Source organism: Phodopus roborovskii, unplaced genomic scaffold (genome assembly GCF_943737965.1).
Source record: "Phodopus roborovskii unplaced genomic scaffold, PHOROB, whole genome shotgun sequence".
Lineage (NCBI taxonomy): Eukaryota > Metazoa > Chordata > Mammalia > Rodentia > Cricetidae > Phodopus > Phodopus roborovskii.
In genome coordinates this window covers 7546334-7571141 of record NW_026126636.1, presented here as the reverse complement: position 1 = coordinate 7571141, position 24808 = coordinate 7546334, and the positions used below count along the sequence as shown (strand labels likewise).

Below are 24808 nucleotides of genomic sequence, written 5' to 3'. Positions count from 1 at the left end.
CAGAAAAGTATAGGAAGGGGGTCATGCGTCATTACAGAGAGTTCTTAGTGAAAAAGGTTACTAAGTTTCCATACAAGGTAATTGAGAGACAAAGGGTACTTAGCAAAGGTGCCTTAACTGTTGTCTGCTCACGCAGGGTTGATTCACATATCTTGGGGTCTGGGTGAGGTTATCTAGTTCCCTGTTCCTTTAAGGACATCCTGGGGTCTGGGGGATTTATGACTGGTGGCTTGGGAGGCTACCTGGTTCCCAGTTTTCTTAAGAAACAATGGGGTGGGGAGTGATGTTTACACAATTGGTGATGAGCTCAGGCTCCCCTCTCCTTATGGGAACTGTTTATGACTTCCTGTCCATAGCCTAGAGTCAGGGGTCCCTTGCTTAGTTACGGGTCTTTTTATTTTCCTCCTTACAATGGCACCACCATGCAGAATTAGAATCAAGTGTATTCTTTCCTTAGCTCATTACCTCAGGAGGGGCAAGCTCAGTTGTAGTGACATTTTTATGATCTAATAAACCTTAGCTGGGGATCAGAATTCAAAGCTAGCCATAGCCATAGGGCCAGGCAGTGGTGGCACACACCTTTAATTCCAGGACTCCGGAGACAGAGGCAGATGGATTTGAGTCCAAGGCCACCCTGGGCTACTCTAGACTGAATCAGTCTAAAAGATAAACAGAGCTTACACCTTTGATGCCAGCACTAGAGAAGCATATAAGATAGGAGCAGGGTCTCGTATTCTGGGCAATTAGTCTACAACCTTGTTGAGGACAGGATCACCCCAGTCTTGATAGAGATAAAAGCTCCCTAGTGGTTTGGCTGCTTTGCTTCACTGATCTTCAGCTTGAAACCTGGTCTCTGTCTCTGGGTTTTTATTATTCGTGCTACACCCAGTTCATGAAGAAATTGAAGTATATAAAGTTAAGGAACGTGTGTCCAAGAAAAGGGACAAGCGTTGTCTTGAAGCACAGCCCTCAGAAGAAATAACCCATCAACAAATAAGCAGGGGTAGAGGCCCAAGGGCCGTGTTTACTGACCTCACAAGGATACAATGGCTGTAGCAGCTTGAATGAAAATGGTCCTTAGAGGCTAATATAGTCAGTGTTTGGGTTCCCATTTGGTGGACTGTTTAGGAAGGACAGGGAAGGGTAGCCTTGTAGGAAGATGTCACTGGGGGGTGGGCTTTGAGGTTTTAAAATACCCAAGCCAGGCCCAGCTCTTTCTCTGTACTTTCATCTTGCAGATCAGTCGTAAGCACCAGTACCATGCCAGGCTGTTGCCATGATCTCCTCCATAATGGCCACGAGCTAATCCTCTGAAACAGTAAACAAGCCCCCAAATAGTTTCTTTGTAAGTTACTTTGGTCATGGTTCTCACACAGCAGTAGAATAATTAAGACATGGTTGAGTGCCTGCTAGTCTTGGGTTTAGTCCCCAGTACAAAAAATAATGCATGGTAATGTATAATTTATATGACAAGGGGCCTGGGATGGAGTTTGTCAAGTATGTACAAAGCCACAGGTTCAGTGTTCAACACTGTTGAAATAAGTGCTTAGGTGTGAAATAAATGCTTAGGTTGTGGAGATTTACTGCAAAAGCTTTGGTCAAAAACTGCTAAGTGAATTTAAAATGTGAGTGTTCTCTGTGCATACAATAGCTATTTTACTGTGAACACTACTTTCAAATCTTAGCACTGTGAGGATTCATCGGGGAATGAACATCTGAAGACTTCTGGGAGACAATTAACTAATAAAGGGCTGCAGATACAACTCTGTTGGTAGAGTCCTTGGTTGGCCTGGTATCCACTGAGCTCTGGGATCCACCCACAGCACAAGCAATGCAAAGACAAGAGGACACACATTCAAGGCCATCCTGTTACACGGCAACTTCTACGTTAGTGGTTAGAAGCACTTGCTGCTCTTGCCAAGGGGTGACTCACAACCATCCCTGACTCCAGTTCCAAGGGATCTGATGCCCTCTCCTGACCTCTTTGAGCACCAGGCTTATAGGTGGTACCTACACATATATGAAGGAAAAGCATTCATGAACATAATGTAAAATAAACCTAAAATTAAAAACAAAACAACCTTCTGATGCAGGTAACTGTAATCCCAGAACTCAGGAGGAAGAGGCAAAGGAAGGCAGATCTCTGAGTTCGGGCCAGCCTGATCTACAGAGCTAGTTCCAGAACAGCCAAGGCTACATGTGCAAAGAAACAGACTTGGGGACACAGAGTAAATAAATATGTATATATGCATCTGTGGTAAAACATCTATCTGCTTAAGCATGTGTAAAACTTAAAAGTAAAACAAAAAAGTATTTAGAAAGCACATTCACCATATTGCCACATTGTGGAAAGAACCCAAATTCTTTAAACACCAATGCATTAGATACTCCAAATGCAGTAGCTTGACCACAACAGTGGGTGCTTTTAATATATGCAGTGTCAGAATTGTTCTCTTGCTATAATTATTGCCTAAGAAATACAAAACATGAGACTCAGTGCCCACGTGGAGTTTATTGATAAAGGGCAGAGAATGGGGGGGAGGGGTAGCTGGTGGCCAACCAAAAGCAGAAGAGAGCAAGGGAAAGAGAAAGAGAGAGAGGCGTGCTTGGTGCACTTGCTTTAAAAGGGAAACTTGCGCAGCCAGGTAAGTCATGACAGCCATGAGCATCCCACCCATCATCAGGGACGGGGTCAGCAGACTGCTTGGTTCTGACAAGAATGCTTACCTGATATGTACAAGGATGACTATAACAGCAAGGAAAATTACCATTAGCATTTTGGTGGGGCAGAAATCTGACTGAAAGGTGGAGCTCCATCAGAAGGTTGGACTTGGTGAGGATCTGCCTCCAAGCCCAGACAACTGCTGAAGAACGCAATTGCTTTAGGAATAGGACTGGATAGATTGTTTGCATTGACTATGGCAGGTGGGTTCAGGGAGGCTGACACAAGGAACTTTTGTTGGCCTTTTTAATTCTACTGTATGGGTATACTGTCTGAATGTGTGATGTGTGCCTGATGCCCTTGGAGTCCCTGGGAGTGGAGTAACAGTTGTGAACTGTGCTTCCTGTGAATCAAATTCCAGTCTTTTTCAAGAGCAGCCAGTGCTCTTAACCACTGAGTCATCTTGCCATCCCCCAAAGCCTACAAAAGTTAGCCCTGGCTGACCTGGAAATCACTCTACAGACCAGGCTGGCCTCAAACTCACAAAGAATGGCTTGTCTCCACCTCCTCCTAAGTGCCAGGATTAAAGGTGTGTGCCACCACAACCTGGCTTTTTTTTAAGCCTTTATAATATTACATCTCATCATTTTTTGCTATTCAGAAACCCTCCATTCTTATGCGTGGTTTGGCTTACTATGGTTTCAGATAACCTAGAAATGTTAAATGGAAAATTATAGAAATATTTGAATTTTAAATGAAATAAGTCATTTTGAATACTGCAATGAAATCTCACTTAGCTCCATTTCTGCATGCCAAGGATATGAATCAAATTTTTGTTTGGTGTATCCACATTGTATGTTAACCACCCTCATTCATGTAAGCAGACCAAGACTTTGTCCCACTGTTTGGGTCCAAGCTATGCTTATCATACTTCATAGTGGACCCGAAGCACCAACTACTGATGTTGCCAAGTAAGCTGACATATACCTATAGTTCAAGAATTTGGGAGTCTGGGGCAGGATTGTGAATTTGGAATCAATCTGGAGTGTAAAGAAGACATCAGGAAAAAAAATTATTTTTAAAGATTTTATTTATTACGTATACAGTGTTCTACTTTCATGTCTGCCTGCATGCCAGAAGAGGGCATCAGAACCCATGTGGTTGCTGGGAATTGAACTCATTCATGGCTTCTGGAAGAGCATCCAGCGCTCTTAACCTCTGAGCCATCTCTCTAGCCCTTTTTTAAAAAAGACTGAGGCTCCAGAGGTCAGTCACTTGTCAGGATCAGAGCAAGTGACTGGGGCACCCTGAGTTCTGAGCTGGCCAGGCACAGCCCCATGGCAGGCAGAGAACGATCAGATACACACTGCCTTAGTCAGGGAGGAGTTTGTTGGTGTGGAGATGAAACTGAACACCTCTACAAACCCAGCACCCAACAGTTCTACCCCAAGACAGACACCTCCTCATAAGAGCTTTGCCCTGATCACCCCAACTGATCCTAGCTCTACGGGCCCCACCACAGCAGCTCGGGCAATCCCTCTGCCTCAGCCTTCTGGATACGAGGACCACAGCCTGTCTACCAGCTTTGATTTTCACTCCCAAGTTGTATTCAGGTAAATCTCCTGATGCTGGCTCAGTGCCTGGTGGTGTTTGTGGGAACACACATGACCAATATCATGGCAGTAACACGAAGAAAACAACCCTAACGTGCAGACACTAACTGCCCACTGGCTGACAGCTAGGGAGGCCCCCAACTGCAAGCCTGATGTGGGCTGACCACAGAGCCCACATGTCACAGCCACCAGGCTAATGTGGTGAAGAGTTTCCACTCGCCTGTCTGCAGTAACATGGGAGTCTCTTAGTGAGGCAAGCAACAGCTTTGTCCTCCTCCTGCAAATGCCATGGGGACACAGACTTCACTCACTGAGCCATCCCTCTGTAATAGAGTGTAAAAGCAGGAGCACAAGAGACTTGATGTGCCCTTCTGAAGCAGGAATATTCTTACGCAGACCACCACCGGCCCAAACGTACACGGGGGTCTTGTTTCTTGCCAAAGTTGTCAATGTACCCTAAGTGTGGTTAATATTGACACCCCTGTGCGTTTTCCAAGATTGTGAACCCACAGAGGCCACGGGATCCAAACTCTCCATGTGGACGGAACCAAGGAAGACAAAATAAGACAGACAATAGTGGTAAAAAACCAAACCGGGAAAAAAAAAAAAAAAAAAACCACTTTAATCACAAGCTACCAGCGCCAGGTGCAATGTCTGGGGACAGACTCTGGGTACAATGCTGTGTGGCAAGCACACACTCACACGCGGCTCTGAGAAGGCCCCCAAGGGGGACTTACCTTCAGGGACTGAGCCAAGGGGGGAAAGGGACAGCCCCAGAGTGGGCTGAGATGCCCCGTGGGGGGAGGCGCTACTTCTTGGCAAAAGAGATCTTCATGGCATTGTTCTGTGTGATCTTAAAGCCTTGCAGGGCGTCTCGTGCTGCCCCAGCCTGCACTTCATTGTCAAACTCCACGAAGGCGATGTCGTGCCGCCCAGGGACCAGACGCACCTCCTTGAAGCCAGGGAACCTGGGAGGGAATAGCAGACCTCAGAGACCCACCTCAGCATTCCCCTACTATTTTGGCACCAACAAAATGATAGCGCCCAGAGACGCTGAGCTCCCCATAATGCACAGCACAGATCCCATACTGAAAGATGACCTGGACATAAACACCGTCAAATCAAAGTCTTAACAGCCAAACAACCACAATGTGGATCAAGCACTAACTCCTTTCCTTCCCATGAAGTCTGCCCCGAATCACAGAAACTGTCACCAATTGATACTTTCACACTTTTTGTTTTGTTTTTAGTTTTTTTCAAGACAGAGTTTCTCTGTGTAGCCCTGACTGTGCCGGAACTGACTCTGTAGACCAGGCTGGCCTCAAACTCCAGCTCAGGAGCACATACAGACACACGTATAATCAAACATAAAGCAAAGGAAATCTTTAAAAGCCCTTCCATGCTCCAGGTCTGACTGTCCCTTCACACCACAGGTCACACGCTGCCCAGGCTACACAGTAGAGAAGGAACCGATTTCAATCCCCCTGCTTCAGCTTTCCAAGTACGGACACGACATGTGTTCACTGCCGCTATGCCCAGGGTCGATAAGACATTTCTGTAAGAGGTGTGTGCGGGAGACATGGCAACTAGGAAAACTCAGCCCCACTCCACGGAGCAGCCCCAGAGGTCCCAGTGTCCCCAGTGCCCCTTGCCACTTTGTGAACAGGCTAGCTCATGCCAGTCTGAACCGGCCCCACACTTTGCCACTCTTTTACTACTATTCCCTTGTTCTGCACCTCTCAATGTCATGGACACAAAAGGCAGCCCAGGACCCAAGACACACGGTGCCCACAGCACTGCATGTCCCCAAGGCCCATCTTCCTTTCCCCCCGTCCACACTTCACCCGCCCAGCCAGAGGCTCCACTTACTGGTTGAAAAGCATGGACAGCATGAGCTCATTGGTCTCCTCAGGCAGGTTGGTGAGGAACAGGATGTGATTGGGTGGATTCTCGGAGAGCTGTGGGGAGAGACGGCTACAATGAGCAGGGGTCCGCTGATGAGGATGCCTGGTAATGCACTCTGCTCCCTAATGGACACACTGCCATCCATCCCCCCACAGCCAGTGGCCCCAGAGACTGCAGGCCCAAGAAGGCAACAGGGACTTTTTGGCTTTTGCCACTTGTGGGAACCCACACAATTCGCCATTACAAGATGGCGCCAAAGACTGTTGTAAACAGCCTCATTTTGGCACGTGCCCTCCTCGAGTCTGCCTGGCAACAGCTATGCACCAATCCCAGACTGACTGGTGTCCTTTCAGGAAGGAACGCCCATCCTGCCTAGATATAAGCCGCTCCTTTCCTTGCTTGTTGGCCCCTCATCTCCAGCTCTCCCTCAATCAAGAAGCGCTTCAATAAAGTGTGATCAGAGAAGGATCCTCGTGTCGGTGGTCTTCTTCCCCTGCGGGTCAGGGGCGCGCCACAGCCACTACTGTGTGCTAGGTCTAGGACATGTCATGGTACACAAACGGTGCCTCAGTGCACACACCACACCTGGGTGCAGACGCTGACTTAGCCTCATCCTGCTCCCCCAGAACATACCAGTCAACCCCTCTCTGTCCCAGGAGGGCTCACCACACATGGAGCTCAGCTCCAGCCCTACCTCCCACCTGACCTAAGTCCCATGTAACCTCTCTACTTCTAATCGCAGACTATGCTTGGAAGACCTCAGGGTGGTGTGGGGTCACTTACAGGCTGGGCAGGCGGCATCTGTCCAGGCATGAGCTGCTGTGGGGGCATGGCCCCAGGAGGGATCTGGCCAGGAGCAAGGCCTGGTGGTGGGATCATGCCAGGTGGTGGCATGTAAGGCGGCTGGCCTGGCATGTGGTGCATGATACGGGGTGCCTGAGTCATCGGCGGCATACCCTGTGGGGAAAAGGGAGGCGAGGTCACAGCTCCCACAGTGCAAAGTAGAGCTACGAGATAAGAGACGGAAAGAGAAAAGATAAAAAACAAACACCCAATGAACAAAGAGAGCAAAACTGAAGACTTGAACTCAAGGAAGAATACTAAACCAGATATTTGCGAAAGTTAAAGGTACAATCAGAGTATAGCCCAACTTTGTTCAAATGCATAAAAAAAAAAAAAAAAAAAAAAACCAGAGAGGATGGAGAAATGGCTCAGTGAGTAAAAGAGGGGATAACACAACAGTCTGGTTCCCAGCACCCAGTCAGCTCCCAACTTCTGTGATTCTACCTCTTGAGGACCCAATGCCCCCTTCTGGCCTCCACAGGCTCTACACTCATGTGCACACATATCCACATACAGTCACAAATAAAAACCAACCCCCCTGCCTTTGAGACATGGTCTCACTATGTAGCATGGCTGGCCTGGAACACACAAGGCTCTGCCTACCTTGTGCTGGGATTAAAGGTGAGTACCACCACACTTGGCCCAAAATTAGATCTTCAAAGGAAAAAGAAGAGAGGACTGGAGAAGAGGCTCAGAGGTTAAGAGCAGTGCCTGTTCTTCTGGAGGACTAGGGTTCAATTCCCAGCACATACATGGCAAATCACAAATATATATAAAGTATTAAAAACAAAACAAAAAACCCCCAGCAAACTTATAAACTAGTAACCCAGCTCAGCAGGCAAAGGCACCTGCCTCCAAGCCTGACGACCTGTGTTCAACCTCCAGGGTCTAGCTGGTATAAAAGAATTGACCTCGACAAGTTGTCCTCTGACCTCTGCTCATGTCCCACGGCATGAACATGCTCAACACACACAGGGAACAAATTGTAATCTAAAAATGGAAACAAGCCAAAGGCGGGAAGGAAGCAGGGTGAGAACAGAAGGAATTATCAGTTGGGCACAGACGCCACCACTAGCTGCAAAGTGCAACCCAGCCTGAGAGCCACGAGACAAGACTCATGAGAGACTGAGACTGAAGGAGGGGACAAAACTCAGCCATCTCCTCTTCTCCGCACAGCGCTCCACTTCTCCTGCACTCACCAAGATCACAGAGTCACCTTGGAGGGTCCTTTAGCACCTTTACTGGGTCTGCTGCTCTCCAAGATTCGGCCTGACCTCACACTCCTGATCCCTGTCTCAACCTCCTGAGTGCTAGAACTGCAGGCTACCACCCCTGGCATGAGTTAACTCTGATACACAGTACGAGGTCAATTTTCCTTCTTTCACTTCTGGTGCTAAGGATTGAATCCAGGACCCTGAGAGAGCTAGGCGAGCAGGCTACCACTAAGCCACATCCGTAGACCGAGGTAGGGCCACACTTTTCTCTTATAGATGCAATTGCCCTGCATCAGAACTACAGGCATTCTGTAGGACGTTTCTAGACTGTTCTGCCTCATTAGCCTCTCTCTATATCCATAGGCCTATGACAGGTCATCTCGGAGGCTCTAGAACCCCCTCCAGTCCTGGATAACTCTCCAGAATTGGTTCCCTCCTCCAACCACAGAACCCAAGGACCGAACTGGAGTTGCCAGGCAAACACTTTTCTGATAAAAGAAGGGCTATCCTGGTCATGCTGGTCTGTTCAGTGCTCACTACACCTCCTACCCAGCTATGGTGGTTTCACCTTTGGATTTACCTGTGTGGGACATCTTTGCTTAGTAACACCAAAAAACAACTGGTTCTTCTTCATTCTTCCTCCCGCTTGAAGTACTAAATTGATTGTTGTACTCTATAGTCCACTAGTCTCTCTAAATTAAATATGCCTGCCTATTATTTCTAACAGGAGGGTAATAACTTTTGACTTTCTATAAAGTCATGGACTCAGTGCATGCGCATTCTATCTCCCTCCCTTTCTCAAGTAAACATACACACAACAAAACCAAAACCAAGGAAAGGGAACCAGGAGACAGATGTGGAAAAAAAAAAAAAAGAAAAGAAAAGAAAAGGGCAGACTTTCAAAAACAATCAAGTGTATGCTGGGGAACAGGCACTCAAAAGAGATTCCCTCCCATCTACATAGCTCACCAACCCAATGAGACAAGTCCCCTGCCTACATCAGGCCACATGGCTGATGGCCTGACATTGAAGGGCCCATTCCTGAACCCCAGCTTACCGGTACAGGCTGCACAGCGCCCACCACGGGAGCAGCTGCTCCACCCTGAACAGCCTTTTTGGCAGCTGGTGTCTCCTGACTCTTGGGCTTCCTCTTCTCTCGTTTGCGGTCCCTCTCCACAAAGGTGCCCTTCATCTTGGCTATGATGTCTGAGTCAGTCTTGGCATATTGAATACGCTACCAATCAGAGCAGAAAGGTCAAGGACATGGAAATCAGAAGAAAACGTCAAGAGTTCAAAATGAGACCTCATGAGGAACTTGCTTAAAAAAAAAAAAAAAAAAAAAAAAAAACTATACTGCTTGGCCACAACTTCCTCATCTGTAAAATGGGGGTATTTTCTCTACTTGGTAGTATTGTGGTAGAAACTGAATAGGTCTAAGTGCCTGAAAACAGCAGTCCCTGGACTACAGTAAGCAGCTGCTAACTGCTTGGTGCTTACAACCCTCCAATGAAGAACCCAGATACATGCTCAGACACATAAAAATACTTAAAAAATAATAAATTAAAAAAAAAGAGAGAGACAGGGTTTCACCATGTGGTTGGCTGGTCTGGAATTCCCCATGTAGAACAGACTGGCCCAGAGACCTATCTGCCTCCCTAAAATTAAAAGTATGCACCACTGGTTCCCAGCAATAAATCATTTTATTTTTCAAGTCCCAGGCTAAGAAGGGGACCTGATGTGTTGCAAAGAGAACCTTTCAGATCTAATGCTTAGGAAATGGGATGGGTAATCATCCTGCCGCAGCCTCCTACATATAGGCATGAGCCATCATGCTCAGTTTCCTGATTATTTTGCATCCCCACAGCCCCAGTATAAGGAACACTGAACGTAAAGGACCAAGCAAGAAAAAGTAGCATCCTTAGGGAACACTACAGGGCACAGGTCCACACGCACCCAGTTTCCTTCAGCCTCCATATTTGAGATGCTCACCATGGGCTTGTCGTAGAAGGGGAAACCCTGCATGGAACGCAGGGCATTAGTGGCACTGCTGACCTCCTTAAAGATGACAAAGGCCTGGCCCCTCATCTTCAGGCTCCGAGACACCAGGATATCCAGGATCTGGCCAAACTGGGAGAAGATGGCATACAAGGACTTCTTGAGCTCTGCATTCAGGGAAAACAAGACACACCATGACAAAAGGCCTGGGCACTGTGTCCTGGGATCTGCACGGTCCTTAGAGAGGATGGACAGCCCAAATGAGGGGCCACTGCCAATAGACAGAATACACAGAATTCTACAGCACAAGAACCCACAATAGCTGGGTGGTGATGGAACCCACCTTTAATCCAGCACTAGGTAGGCAGAGGCAGGCGGATCTCTGTAATTTCAAGGTCAGACTGGTCTACAGAACGGGAGTTCCAGGACAGCCAGGGCTACACAGAGAAACCCTGTCTTAAAGGTCAAAAAAAAAAAAAAAAAAAAAAAAAAAACCACAAAACAACCAACCCACCCACTGTAACAGCCAAGAACCACCCACATGGACATGTTTACAGGACTCTACAAGGCCAGCTGTCATACCTGCCTGCTCTACACTTGCTGTTCAAAAAGCACAAGCCCTTCTTTTCCACCTCAGGTCTCCAGCTGAGCCGGCCTCCTGGTCCCATCCTAAGCCTGACATGCCCCCACCCTTTTTCTGAGACAGGGTCTAATTACACAACCTCAAACTCTGAGCAGTGTCCCTGCTTCAGTCTCCTAGTCCCTGATCACATCTTAGCCTTCACACTCTCTTCATGGACTGTCCCCTTCCAGCCACTTCAGCTCCGGAATAAATCTGCCACCCCCAAAAGGCCCTCTCCAACTGCATCGTCTACATGTCCCCTCATGTCCTTATCCTGCTTGTCCTCTCCACCTGAGGTCAGAAGTTCACTTACAGAGAATCTGTCATCAACTGCTACAAGCCTGTGACTTGGGCATGACAGCATACAACTGAATGGGGGAGGGGGAGGCTGGAGGCAGAAGGAATTCTCTGCTACACACTTAAGTTTGGGGCCAGCCTATGCTATATGAGACCATCTATAAAAACAAAACAACTGGGTAGGACGCCATGGGTTTAATCCTAGCACTCGAGAAGGAAATGCTAGCCTGATCTACACAGAGATCCAGTCCAGCCAGGGCTACATGGTAGGACCCTGCCACAAAATAAATGAGGTTTTTGAATTGTGCTCAGACGTCTTGGTGGCCATTTGTGGCGGCTACGGCGGCAGTCATGGGGGCTCTGGCTCTGCCCCTGACCTGGCAGCTGTATCTCATGGACCACCGCATCTCCACCTTTAAGAACTGGCCCTTCCTGGAGCTGCCTGCACCCCAGAACAGATGGCGGAAGCTGGCTTCATCCTCTGCCCTACCCAGTGTTGTTTCTGCTTTTAAGGAGCCGGAAGGCTGGGAACAGATGATGACCCTATGAAGGAGCATAAAAAGCACTCGCCTGGGTGTGCCTTCCTTACTGTCAAGAAGCAGCTTGCAGAGCTGACCCTCAGTGGGTTTCTGAAACTGGACAAAGAGCCAAGAACAAAACTGCGAAGGAGGCCAACAGCAAGCAGGAAGAATATGAAGAAACCGCGAAGACAGTCCGCCACTCCACCCAACAGCTGGCTGCCTTGAAGCCAGCCTTTGCTAGGACAACTGGACCTGAGTGACGTGCCACATTTAAGCCACGTGTGCCAGTTTTCCCAGCCTGGGCCTCTTAGCAGCGTCTTAATGAAAGAAATAACGGTATTTTGAAACTGGATGTCAAGTATTATTTTTGTCTTCACTTGGAAGTGGCTCAGCCTGTGTGCCTGCCTCTCTTGACTTGGAAGTGGCTCAGCCTGTGTGCCTGCCTCTCTTGACTTGGAAGTGGCTCAGCCTGTGTGCCTGCCTCTCTTGACTTGGAAGTGGCTCAGCCTGTGTGCCTGCCTCTCTTGACTTTGTGGCGTTGCTCTGTTGTGACCTGGGCTGAGGCCGTGAGGAGGGCAGTGTCCAGTGACAGGACCTATGGGGGTAGGGACCTGGGAAAGGTGCTTCTGATCTTCACGCTTCCTACCAGAAGTTGATGAGCCCTGAGCACTATAGGTGTGGTTATGTGTTATGCTGGCGATTCATTTGTCCTCTGGTGTGAGTCTTCAAATGCAGGGTAATGGAATATGATCACTTAAAAAGTGAAAAATGAGTAAATGAATAAATAAATAAGAAAATCGCTGAGCGGTGAGTCACCATGAACTACTTTTGCAAGGTAACTGACTTCATTAAATCCTTACAGCGCCAGGAGGCAAAACCACTTCAGAGTGAGCCCAAGGCCATTTCTCCAGCTCAAGCTCCATACCTTCCCTGCGCTTCCGCTTCCCAGACTGTGTCATATTAAGTTGTCCAAGCCAGGCCTGGACTGTTCTGCAGCCTGACCGGTGTAAAGTAGGGCCTCTGCCTGTGGGGGCTGCCCCCACAGGAGCTGGATTTCGTTCCGTGTCAACAGGTCCAAGCACAACACACAAGCCCTTTCCTTTCCTTTCCTTTCCTTTCCTTTCCTTTCCTTTCCTTTCCTTTCCTTTCCTTTCCTTTCCCGGTACCCATCACCACCCAGCAGCACCCTGCTGCCCTTCCCCAGCCTAGGGAACAAAAGGAACCCTGTTTTGTTTCAGACCTGTTTGCTACAGTGAGAAGCAGTTTGGTGGGGTGGGTGGTGCTGGATCCAGATGGAAATTGAACTGTGGACCTGGCTTGGCCAAGGCTCTCTGTGTCCTCACATACTTGCTCCAGGTGAGGGCACATTTGTGTGTGGTGGGGGTTGGGGTGGAGATGAAGAGTGGAGTGGGAAGGTGGGCGAGCCAGTGGGAACACGAGTGAAGGATGACTTAAGAGTCAACTCTCCTTCCGCCATCAGAGCCGGGAACTGAGTCTCCTGTCTCAGCATTCAAATGCCCAGAACTCCTTTCCTGAAATCACTACCCCACTTTGGGTAACCTGAACTCAGCTCCCCCTCCCCAAGCTCACCTGGCACACACATGTAAGTCAGAGATAGGATACTATCCTCTCCTCCCACCGTGGGTCCTGGAAAGTTAGGCTTGGTGGCAGCCCAACTACCTTTCAGAATACACTTCCATTAAAGTTGTACCCAAAGGCGTCAGTGAAATGGTGGTAAGTAAGAGCCTCCACATCACAAGCCTGGTGACCCCACAGCGGAAAGAGACAGCCTCCCTAGAGCTGTCCTGATCAAACATGTGTATCCATGTGGATTCATAGACACACACAAAACACATAAAAATACTTGCTGCTGTTTTACCTTTTTTTGTATGTGTGCCTGAATTCAACCTTTGCAGAAAAGTAAACATTCTACCCCAGGACCTTACTTCCGGGCAAGAACTGAATTATTTGGTGGGGGATTTAAAATCGTATAATCTTTATATATCTGTGTGGTTACAGCCTAACTGTCCTGGAATTAGCTCTGTAGACCATGCTGACCTCAAACTCAGATCTGCCTGCCTCTGTGACCCAAGTGCTGGAACTAAAAGCGTGAGCCACCACCAGCTGGCCCAAAGTATTCTTATTTTATGCGTGTGGGTATTTTGCCTACAGAAGTCAGACAGGATGCCATATCCCTTAGAGTTACAGACAGTAATGGACTCCCCTGAGTGCTGGGAATCAAACTCTGCTCCTGTGGAGGAGCAGGTAATGATGCTCTTAACTACTGAGCCATCTCTCCAGGCCAATTAGGTTCTGAGTTTCGTAAGTTCAAAACCCAGACCCTTACCTATGCTAGGCAAGACTAACACCACTTGTATTCCTCAATCCTTCTGAAGGCAGGGTCTTGCTATCTATCCTAGGCTGGTCTAGAATTCAAGATTCTCCTGTCTCAGTCTCCTGAGTACTGGGATTGCAGGCCTGCATCACCACGCCCAAAGAAATTGTCTTTGGTTTCTTTTTCACTTGTTCTGATCATGTAGCCCCCTGGGAGTTCTCCTAAGTAACTGAATTATAGCCATCTGCCATCCAAGCAGTCCAAGAGTTTGCTTACCTAGAATCCCACACTTAAGTCTCAACCACTTTGGGGGGGGGGGGAGTATCTGATCTCAGGCAAGTTATGCCACCAAAATTCCAATTTCTTAACCTGAGAGGCTTGTGAGAATGAAATGCATGTAAGACTATAGAATCCTGTTACACAGTATTCACTACTATGTTCTTTGCAATGGAGCTAACCACTAAGACCAAGGCCCAGAGGCCAGTGGACAGAGACAGTCTCATGATAACAGACTGCACTGGGCTTGACGGGGAGAAAGATCCCAAAAGGTGTCACAGAAAGGGGCAGTGAGCTAAAACCTTTGAGATTATCAACAAGGCTCCAGTTAAAGAGCAGAGTGTAAAACGGTTAAGGGTGGGCAGAAAACCAAGGACTCGGAAGATACAATGGCCAAAGTTAACTCTTAACGGGCTGAATGGGCAAGGCTGAGGAGGAAAAGTGGGAGCTAGAGATGGAGGGGGTCAGCTCATGTGAGATCACATGGGTCCAGGCTACGCCCAGAACTTACCATCCTTCTTGATCTTCTCATTGAGATTGTTGATATAAATAGTGTGGTTGGGACGGGTCTCGGGAACTGCCATAGTGTCAGATGCTCAGGGCGGCTGAAAGGAGAAAAAGAGGCGACTTCAGTTCTAAATTTCCCGAAATTCTTTGTCCAAAGGGCTAATCGGCTCTGCTCGGGGATCCTTCCAGGAGGAAGCTGGGTTAAGACCGGAATTGGGGAAGGACAGCACAGCCTGGCAACAAAGGCAGCGTAGGACTCCGCTTCTCCAGCCCGCGTGCTAAGGGTTACTACGAATCCCAGAATGCTCTACGAGGCCCGGCAGGCGGAGCGTACGCAGTGGCGATTCCCATTAGTCCACGCGCGCGAACGGCGTCCGAAGAGGGGAAAAAAAGAACCCGGATGCGGGAGCCAGTTAAGAAAGTAGGGACCGACGGGGGGCATCCTAGTCTCTCAAAGAGGCCGCCCGAAGTGACGGCAGCCGGAGGCCCGACGCAAGCGCCCCACCCGCCTCCCCAGACGCCCCGTCTACAGCGCGGGAACCCACCACCTGAACCGCCGCGCCGGCCTCGCTACTCCGCTCAGACACGCAGCCGCCTGTCCCGGCCCCGCTTGCCCTCCGCGAGACGCTCGCGGCGGCGCGCAAACTCGGTAGGTTCCGCCCGGCCCCGGCCCCAGCGCCTGCCAATGCGAGCGGCGCTGGGTTCCCGCCTTGGTGGTAATCCCCGCCCCCTGCCCGGGTGAGCAGACCAATCAAAGAAGGCTGTGAGCTTTTGGCCAATCGGGACGTTGCTGGAGCGCCGGTGAAGCCACGCCTTTTCCCCTTCCGCCAGTGGCCTCGGGTCACGTGGTCGACGCGCAGCGTCCTACTGGCTGCGAGTTCTACCACGTGGGGTGAGGAAGGACGGCGGTGGCCGGCGGGGAGGGCCGCTGCCATTTGTTCCCCGGCGTGAAGGTGTCTCAGTGCCTGAGTTCCGTCCCTAGTCCGCCCTCGACCGCAGAGCTGCTGTAACTCTCATACTGATTCCAGGCTGATTCCAGGACCTTGCCCCACCGCTAGGCTGTTTCCCCAGGCACGCGCCTCTGACCTCTAGCTCCCAAGGTCATATTAGGTTCCAAACTCCAGCCAGAGATGTGATGGGGCAGGTTACCCCACACCTCACCCCAGATCTTTGCGTCATTATTACGGAAGCGAACAAATGTAGATAGATAGCTCTAAGTGGATGAGGTGACAACATTCCCTCCTGATGTAGCTCCACCCCCATAGCACAGCCCACCCTTGGGGATCCTTCATCATTTGATCTAGCCCAGTTTCTGTTTCCACTGTTTGAAGTACTAATCAAGTTCTCCCAGACCAACTTAGTTTTTACTTTATGTTTTTAATTTTTTATTACAGATTTCTATGTGCGGATCTGAGTACCACATCCTCTGAAAACTGAGAATCTCCATCCTTGAGAGATTTGGGAGGATCCTCTTTCTCCTCACATCAGTTCTTCCGGAAGACCCCACATGACTTCTCCATGTTCTTTCGCCATAACGCCCACAGTCCCCCCAATAGTCCACGAATCCCAAGACCCCACCATTCCACCTCCTTCACCCCCAAGTCCGCCGGACTTACTGTTGCCATCCCCTCCCTGTAGTCTCCAGGGTTCTGGCCCTCCCCCACCGCCACCTCCGCCCTCTGCTGTGGAAGTCGTTCCCCCTCATGTCTACGGCCTGGAGAAGAGCCGGCTCCTGAAGGAGGCCCTGGAGAAGGCTGGCCCAGTGCCCAAAGGCAGAGACGATGTGAGGAGGCTCCTGAAGCTGCACAAGCACAGGTAGGGTTTCCAAACCCCCATCACCCCCCCAGGTTCCATCCAGCCACCTGTCTCCAAATCACGTCAGCTACCCCCATCTCGGCGTTTCCCACTTCCTTGATCTCAAACAGCCAGATGCCTTAAATCTCCTACCTAGCTCTTCGCCGTTTGGCCTCTGGCAATAGAGAGAGCAGCTCCTGCTCATGCCTGGCTCTGAGGCAGAGGCCATGCCTCTGCCCCTCTAGACAGTGACTCCCCGAGTAGCCAGGATGTTAATGGGGCCCAAAGGGAGTGTGTAACTCAGTGATGGCTTCTGAAAGAGAAGCAACTACAAACACTAGAGAGAACGTTACGGAGGCCTCTGCTGTGAGAACAGACAGCATCTGTGCCGGTCTGTAGTAAAGACATGTTGTTTTCAAAGAGGAGCTGGGAAAATCAGCAAACAGCAGCCACACAGCCTGTGACAGGTTGAATGGAGGAATCGGGACTGTCCTGGGTCTCTAATGAGCCAGGGAAAGGCTTTGCTCAGAAAGGGACTACAGTTAGGACTGGAGATCTCAGGAAGAAAGTGATGTGTATGGATACAGAGGGTAGAGAGGAGACCATAGGCCCCTGTCCAAATTGATAAGGAAACTCCCAGTGCCTGGCATAGGGGCACATGCCTGTAATCCCAGAGCTGAGCAGGCCAGACTGAGCTACATAGTGAGACCTTGTCGTAAAAGGAGGGTTGGGAAGGAAGGAAAGGGGATACTTTAATTCTCCAACCACACTTGGCATACTAGGTGCCCCAGCCACCATCATGCAAATTGAATGCAATCTGTCATACCACATAGGTAGTATATGTCGGATTAAAAGTATTTGTTTACTTTGTTTCTTGGCTGTTTCCAGTTGGGTTTTCTTTTTGGCGGGGGGGGGGGGGGGGTAATGTGTTTGGTTGAGATAGGGTCTCATATAGCCCAGGCTGAGCTCACACTCTATGTACTGAGAATACCTGTTCCTTCTTTCTCCACTTCAGGAGATGGTCGGTGTATATGGCCATCACCAGCTGTTTAGTAGTGGTTTGAGACAGGGTTTCTCTCTGTGGCCCTGACTGGCCTGGAATTCAGCGATCCACCTGTCTTCCCCTCCAAAGTGTTGTGATTAAATGTGTAGGCCAAGAAAGATGACTCAGTGGTTCAGAGCACTCACTGCTCTTGCAGAGGACCTCGATTCACTTCCCAGCATCCACATGGTGTGACACAACCATAACCATAACTCCAGATATAGAGGATGCAGCAGTGTCTCTTCTGGCCCCTGTGAGTGCCCACACAGGTGGCATAGACTTATGCAGATACACTTAAGTCAGAGGAAATCTCAAATGAAAGAAACCTGAAGCTCTTAACAGCAGTCACTCAGCCACAGTTGGAAGAGGGAGAGGTCCCCATTTGAACTCCAGTAGGGGAGTTGTTGCCTCTGAGTACCCTGCTGTGCTCAGGAGTTCTCTCAGCCTGAGGAGCTGGAGCTTTGTGTGTGAGCTTACCTCCCAGTGGCCTTGGAATAGGAAAAGCAAGCATATGGCCCTAAGCCTCCAGGGACAAAGATCGCTGGATCCATGTGGCTCCCTCGGGGCAGGACTGATCAGGCCTGCTCAGATTCATCATTGAGGTGATCTCTTGGCCCTTAAGCATATTGTCACTGGGTTTTACTCAAGGCTGAATTAATGTGTGTGTGTGTGTGTGTGTGTGTGTGTGTGTGTGTGTGTGTGTGTGTGCGCGCGCGCGTGCTATAGTGTTTGTGTGTGAGAGGTCAGAAAACACCTTTCATGAGCGAGCTCTCTCCTTCCAACATGTGGGTCCTAGGACTTGAACTCAAGTTGGAAGGCACCTTTATCCACTGAGCTGTCACATCAGTTCCCACGCACCTCCCCACACACACATACCCCCCCCCCCCAGACCTGGTGGGGAGAATAATCAGGCACTGGTCATGGTGGCACACCTTTAATCCCAACACTAAGGAAACTAAGGCAGGAAAATTGCCATTGAATGGAGGCTAGCCTAGGCTACATTTGGAGATAATGTCTACAAAAACAGAAAGAAAAAAATCTTAGCATTTGGGTATAAAACCTTCTAGAAACTTCCTCAGATTAATCTTTGGGACTCCTGGTTGCATAGGTTCTGCTTGTGCTCTTTGCCTTTCAAGGACTATGAAAAGCATCAGGAAACAGGCAAAATGGTGACTCCACTACCAACACCACCAAATGGGAAAGCCGAGGGGAGGCAATCAGCAGTGCCTCAGCAGGGGAGTAGCTCTGAGGCCTTAGGACTGCCCGCTCAGTCCCCAGGGTATATCCTCAGAGCTGCTCCCTGGTGCCCAGGTTTCGAAGTGACTTGCAATGGATCCTCTTTTGTGCCGACCTGCCATCACTCATCCAAGAAGGCCCTCAGTAAGTGCCCGTCACACTGATGCAAGAGGCCCAGAAGTTTTCCAAGGCCGGGCTGGTACAGTGAGAATGGTATCCCCACCCCCTCCCCAGGCATCCTGGGGAGGGGGGAGAGAAAGCAGGGCGATTTCCACATCGTGGTGAGTGTGAGTGCGCGTGCGTGAGTGTGAGTGTGAGAGGGGGTGGGGAAGGGAGGGAGAACGGGAGGAGCGGGAAGCACAGGTTTGTCCCCACCTTCCAGCCTGTTCTCCCGACCTGGCATGGGAGGGGAGGCAGTCCCTAGACAGCACACCTCTCCCTCCTCTGAGGTCAGGGGAGTTGAGTAAAGACGAGGCACATGCTACAGAGTGGCCTGCCTCTCCCAGGTGTGGACTGGTGGCCCTGTGGATGGCAGGTACCCTTCTGTCGACCCCTGACAGCGTCTCTCTGGAGAGACTGGTGCAGGTAGCCATGGAGAGAGGCTACACGGCGCAGGGAGAGATGTTCTCTGGTGAGTCGGCTGGGAAATACCTCAAGCCCGGAGTTCCTCTGGCTCCTCTCTAGGCCAGCTGAGGCACTGCAGGAGCAGGTCTCATTCCCTTCTGCTCTGTCCCCTTATAGCAGGAGACTGTTGTTACCAAAGTCAAACCACCTTAACTACTGACCCTCTGTGCCTCACTTTTTTTTTTTTTTTTTTTTTTTTTTTTTTGTATTTGTTTTTTGTAGTACTAGGAATTGAACACAGGGCTGTAAGACAAGGGCTCTACCACAGAGCTCCACCACTAGCCTTCCACTGGGGGATTCTAGGCAGGGGCTCTACCACTGAGCTCTATTTCCAGCCATTGTTTTCTTTTGAGACATGGGCTCACTAAATTGCTCAGCCTGGTCTTGAACTCACTGGGTAGCTCAGGCAGGTTTTGAACATTTGATCCTCCTAACTCAGCCTCTGAAATAGCTGGGATTGCAGGTCTCTTTCCTCAGGCCCAGCTTGTGCCTCATTTTCTGAACTTGTACAAACGCTAAGTCTTTTGAAGTGATTCTCATTCATGTATTTATTTAATCCACACCTTCTCCCTCTCTGTCTTTCTGTCTCCCCCACCCCCTTCTCCAGTGGCTGACATGGCCAAACTGGCCCAGGAGACCTTGGACTGCCAGGCTGAGCTCCTGTGTGGCGGCCTGGGTGGTCCCAACAGAGAGCGGGTCCTGCAGCATCTCACCACTGGACACCCCTTGCTCATCCCGCATCCCGTGGTCGGGGAGGGAGCAGGGCAGGGATAGTGAAGGGTGGGGTCCAGGGCCACACCACAGTTTGGACCTTAACACCAGCTCCAGCTATGATGAGGACTTCAACCATGAACCGTGTCAGAAGAAAGGCCATAAGGCGCACTGGGCAGTGAGCGCAGGTGGGCCCCCCCACCTTCGCCCCTAGATCTCTCCAGCCACTGTTACTAACCCCATTCATACTGTGTCTGCACTGAGGGCCTGGGCAGGAGCCTGGCCACCTCTTTTCCATGCAGTACTTAGCCGAAAGCCCAGCAGCACCAGGTCCCTGGCTACCAATTAGAGTTCCCAGACACAGGCTCAGAGCACCACCTAGGGGGTAAGGGGCTAAGGGGCTGGAGGCCCAGCCCAGCCTCTTTAAACTCCGTCATTTTGCCTAAGGCTCTTTACTTCTCTGGGCCTGTTGCCCATGTGGAAATCGAGGAAGTAGGGGAGGGTATTGGCTTTCCTCACAGAAGCACCTTGAGAGGTCCAGGGGATTCTTCATGGAAGGGATGGGGTGGCAGCTGATGAGTCCATAGAGAGGGAGGAGCTTGAGGTACAGCTTGTTGCTGTAGACCAGGAAGCAGAGAGCTCCACCCAGAAATGGAAATTGGACTATAACCCTGCCCTTAACACTTCAACCCCACCCCAGTGGTCCACTTCCTCCAGCAAGAGACAGCACTGCCAACTGAAAGGTGCAAGTCCCCACCCTGAACCCTAAGGGCGAGAGTGCACACCCAAACAGTAATGGAGGCAGCACTGCCTCTGAGTGCTGCCTGGCAGGGACGCAGCCCTGTAGAACATTGTCGGCACTGCACGTGTCTCACCAGCAGCCTGCCTGGTCCAGATGTGGTTCTGGCTCTGTGTGAGGGTCTTTCTGGGGTCCTCATTTCAGTGCTGTCCCCCCCTTCGGTGTGCTGACAGAGGCAGGACTGTGGACACCTGAGACTTTGGAGCCAGAGGCCCTGCTCTGCACCCCAGTCCTAACCTTGTGGCAGCCAGGCAGCACCTGGCCAGCAGGGTCACCAGGGATCCAGGAGCCCTGGCATCCAGCTGTAACCCAGGCAACTCACATCCTCTTCCTGTCCCCCAGGGGTCCTCATAGGTGTGCAGAGCGTGCCAGCCCCTGGCTACATGGAAGACGCTGAGTTGCCAGGCCTCTTCCACCCAGTGCCTGGCACACCCCAGCAGCCACCATCTTTCCCAGAGGAAAGCTCCCCGGGTGCCACCTTCCTTCTCTCCAAGCAGGGCAAGAGTTGGCATTACCAGCTGTGGGACTACAACCAAGTCCGGGATAGCAACCTGCAGCTGACAGACTTCTCTCCTGCCAGGGCCGCGGATGGACGGGTGTACGTGGTACCCGCCGGTGGGGTACAAGCTGGCCTCTGTGGCCAGGTCCTGTTGCTGAGACCACAGGGGTGGAGCCCTTAGCTGGGGCTGGGGCACGGGCACCTGCCCTGAAGTTACCTCTATCACCATTAAGAGTGCCTCACTTCGTCCCCTGCGTGACGTCTGTAGTCCAGCCTGTATCTTGAGAACGTCCTGCAGAAACCTATCACAGGATCACTCCATCTGTGGAGTCACAAGCGTGACCATTGTCCACAGTCTAAATTCATTAAGGATTAAGCACGCCTTTGGTTAAGGGAGACTTGTTTTTGTGGAGGCTTTTTTTTTTTTAAAGCATGATTTCTGCCTGGGAGTAGCGTCACATGCTTCTAAACCCAGCACTGAGAAGGTAGGGAACAGGTTCTCAACCTGTGGATCATGACGCCTTTGGGGGTCAAACAACCCTTTCACGGGGTCTCCTAAGACCATTGGAAAACAGATATTTCTGTTATGATTCAGAACAGCAAAATGATAGTTAAGAAGTAACAACAAAAATAATTGTATGGTTGGTGGTCATCATACCATGAGGAACTGTGTTAAAGGGTCTCAGCATTAGGAAGGTTGAGACCCACTGAGGAAGGGATGGGAGGATTCTCTATGAGTTCAGAACCATCCTGGTTTACTCCATGCCAGCCAGGGCTACACAGTGAGACCCAACAAAAAAACAGATCTTAACTATGAGCATTGGATGACCGCCCTATGTAGTAGACCAGGTTGACCCTAACCTCACAGAGATTACCTGGCTTTGCTTCCTACATGCTGAGATTAAAGGTGGGTTCCCCCATACCCAACCTAGAGGAAGACTCTCCTTTTTTTTCTTTTGGTTTTTTCAAGACAGGGTTCCTTTGTAGCTTTAGAGCCTGTCCTGAAACTCACTCAGTAGATCAGACTGGCCTCAAACTCACAAAGACCCACCTGCCTCTGCCTCCTGAGTGCTGGGATTAAAGGTGTGCGCCACCACCGCCTGGCTGAGGAAGACTCTTGACAGTAACCCAGACCCTCATCGTGGTCCTCCCCCCTGAATGTGACATCCATTGGTCTCTCTTTGGGGGCATCTTTTAAGACACTTTGTTTACTGGACATCTACAAGAGCCTGGACCCCCTGTTACCCATCTCCAAGTTTGCTCACAGGACAGGAATGAACCCAACTCCCTTCTTGGCCTACCTCACTCAGATACTGCTCACCTGCATGGCAGCCATGGTGGCCTTTGAGAAACCAAGACTAGGTGCCAACACCAGCTGTGAGCTGAATATGACTATCACTCTCCCTGAGCTGGCAAGACGGCTAATGAGTAAAAGTGCTTGCCAGGCCCGATGACCCAGGGACCATGTAGTGGAAGAACTGATTCCCACTTGCTTCCTGTAGTATATCCGCGTTCAACACAAACTCAAATATAATTTTTAAAAATGTTAAAGCTTATTTCCCCTAACTTTTCCATCTTGGCTCCAGTATCGTTTCCCCTTTAGAGTCCACATGAGAAGAGGAATATGTGAGTTTTGGTTTTTTAAAAAAAGATTATGTATACAGTGTTCTGCCTGCACACCGGCAGAGGGCATCAGATCTCATTACAGATGGTTGAGAGCCACCAAGTGGTTGTGGGAATTGAACCTCTTAGAAGAGCAGCCAGTGCTCTTGACCTCTGAGCCATCTATCCAGCCTGTTTGTTTTCTAAGACAGGTCTTGTTACGTTATGGAGTCCAGGTTAGCCTTGCACATGCCACATCCTAGCCAAGACCAGGGTAGTGGTGCAGGTCTATAATCCCAGCATTTGGAGGGTAGAGGCCAGAGAATCAGTTCAAGCTCATCATTGCTGCATGACAAGCTCAGGGACAGTTTGAGCTAACTATGTAAGACTCTTATTAATGACATAGGAAGCAGTTGTGGGTGCCTCCTACTTTATCCTAATGAATAGGAAAATAATACACCCACACAGAAGAGGGGAACAAGTCTAGGTTGCCGTGGTGCTCCCAGCACTCACAGATCACATTTTAGAGATCATGCAGTACGTAGTAACCAGTGAGTGGGGTGGGCAGCAGTCTGTCTGAACCCTGACCCTAATATCTGACTGCCACTGCCGTGGTTCATTGTGCTGGAGCTCCAAGGACTGGCCTGGGAGCCGTGTATCTTTGCATGGTCGAGTACAGAGCCAGGCCCAGGAGAACAGCAGTTCAGGCTAATCGTAGTGGTATATACCATGTCAGTATCCGAGAGGGTGAGTCAGTGGGTCACAGTGAGTTTGAAGCAAGCCTGGGCTACACTGTGAGTACTAAGAAGGTTTGGGCTACAGAGCAAGGCCCTGTCTCAAATCAACAAGAACAAAAAACAAGAGAAACTGGGTGCGGAGGCACATACCTGCAATGCCAGCACTCTGGAGCCCAAACTAGAGGACCTCAAGTTTCAGACCAACCTGAGCTATGGTGAGACCCAGTCTCAAAATTAGGAGAAGGGGCTGGAAACACGGCTCAGCAATTGAGACCACACGATGCTCTTGCAGAGGACCCAAGTTTGGATCCCAGAACCCACACCAGGCAGCTCACAACCTGTAACTCCAGCTCCAGGGGCAAGGGCCCCAATGCCTTCTTCGGCACCTACACAAGTAACTAAAATACACATACATGCAATTCTTTTTCTCTTTTTTGTTTGCATGTGTGTCTCTTCATGACAGGGTTTCTCTGTGTGGACTTGGGAGATGCCATTCTGTATATGTTTCTCATACTGGTTAATAATAAAGCACTGTTGGCCAATAGGAAAGGAAGATAGGAGGGACTAGGAGACAAGGAGGAAATAGGAAGTAGGAAGGAGGAGTCAAGATGGAGAGTCAAGAGAAAGCAGTATGCCGCCGGCTCCCCGGTAAGAGAAATACATAGATCAGCAGAAATGGGTTAATAATTAAGGCAGAGCTAGCCGATAAGAAACAAGTAACCAGGCCAACAGCATTGTATCAAATACAGAGTCTCTGTGTATTATTTGGGGCTGGCGCGGCGGCAGGACAATACCAGGCAGAAAAACCGTACACCTTACAGATGGTGCCCATGTGGCTAGTAAGAACTTCCACTTAAAATTTAACAAAAGCTTAAAAAAGGGTTTTAGAAACTAAAGAACAGAGACAAGCAAGGTTTCTTAGTGCAGCATTTTTCTCAGTTGAACTCTGCTTTGCTAGAGACAAGCAGATATTC

General features: G+C 49.9%; 2 protein-coding genes across 3 annotated transcripts; one reads left to right on the top strand and one right to left on the bottom strand.

Moving 5' to 3' along the window:
• Nucleotides 1-4876: 4876 nt before the first annotated feature.
• Snrpa (small nuclear ribonucleoprotein polypeptide A) lies at nt 4877-14939 on the bottom strand. The gene is made up of 6 exons (XM_051206971.1): nt 14795-14939; nt 10227-10399; nt 9295-9471; nt 6964-7137; nt 6145-6233; nt 4877-5243 (listed from the first exon to the last, which is right to left on the bottom strand). Exons 1-6 carry the CDS (start codon nt 14865-14867, stop codon nt 5084-5086), a joined length of 846 nt encoding a protein of 281 aa, XP_051062928.1. The 5' UTR covers nt 14868-14939; the 3' UTR covers nt 4877-5083.
• A 1275-nt stretch (nt 14940-16214) lies between these two features.
• Nucleotides 16215-23247, top strand: Actmap (actin maturation protease). Of its 2 annotated transcripts, XM_051206973.1 has the most exons (6): nt 16215-16605; nt 18938-19006; nt 19369-19493; nt 20094-20223; nt 20315-20385; nt 21339-23247. In XM_051206973.1, the coding sequence occupies exons 1-6, from the start codon at nt 16298-16300 to the stop codon at nt 21674-21676; spliced, it is 1041 nt and encodes a 346-aa protein (XP_051062930.1). In that variant the 5' UTR covers nt 16215-16297; the 3' UTR covers nt 21677-23247. The 2 variants fall into 2 exon arrangements, with proteins under 2 accessions (XP_051062930.1, XP_051062929.1); XM_051206972.1 differs by lacking the exons at nt 20094-20223; nt 20315-20385 and having other exon boundaries at nt 21339-23245.
• Nucleotides 23248-24808: the final 1561 nt, after the last annotated feature.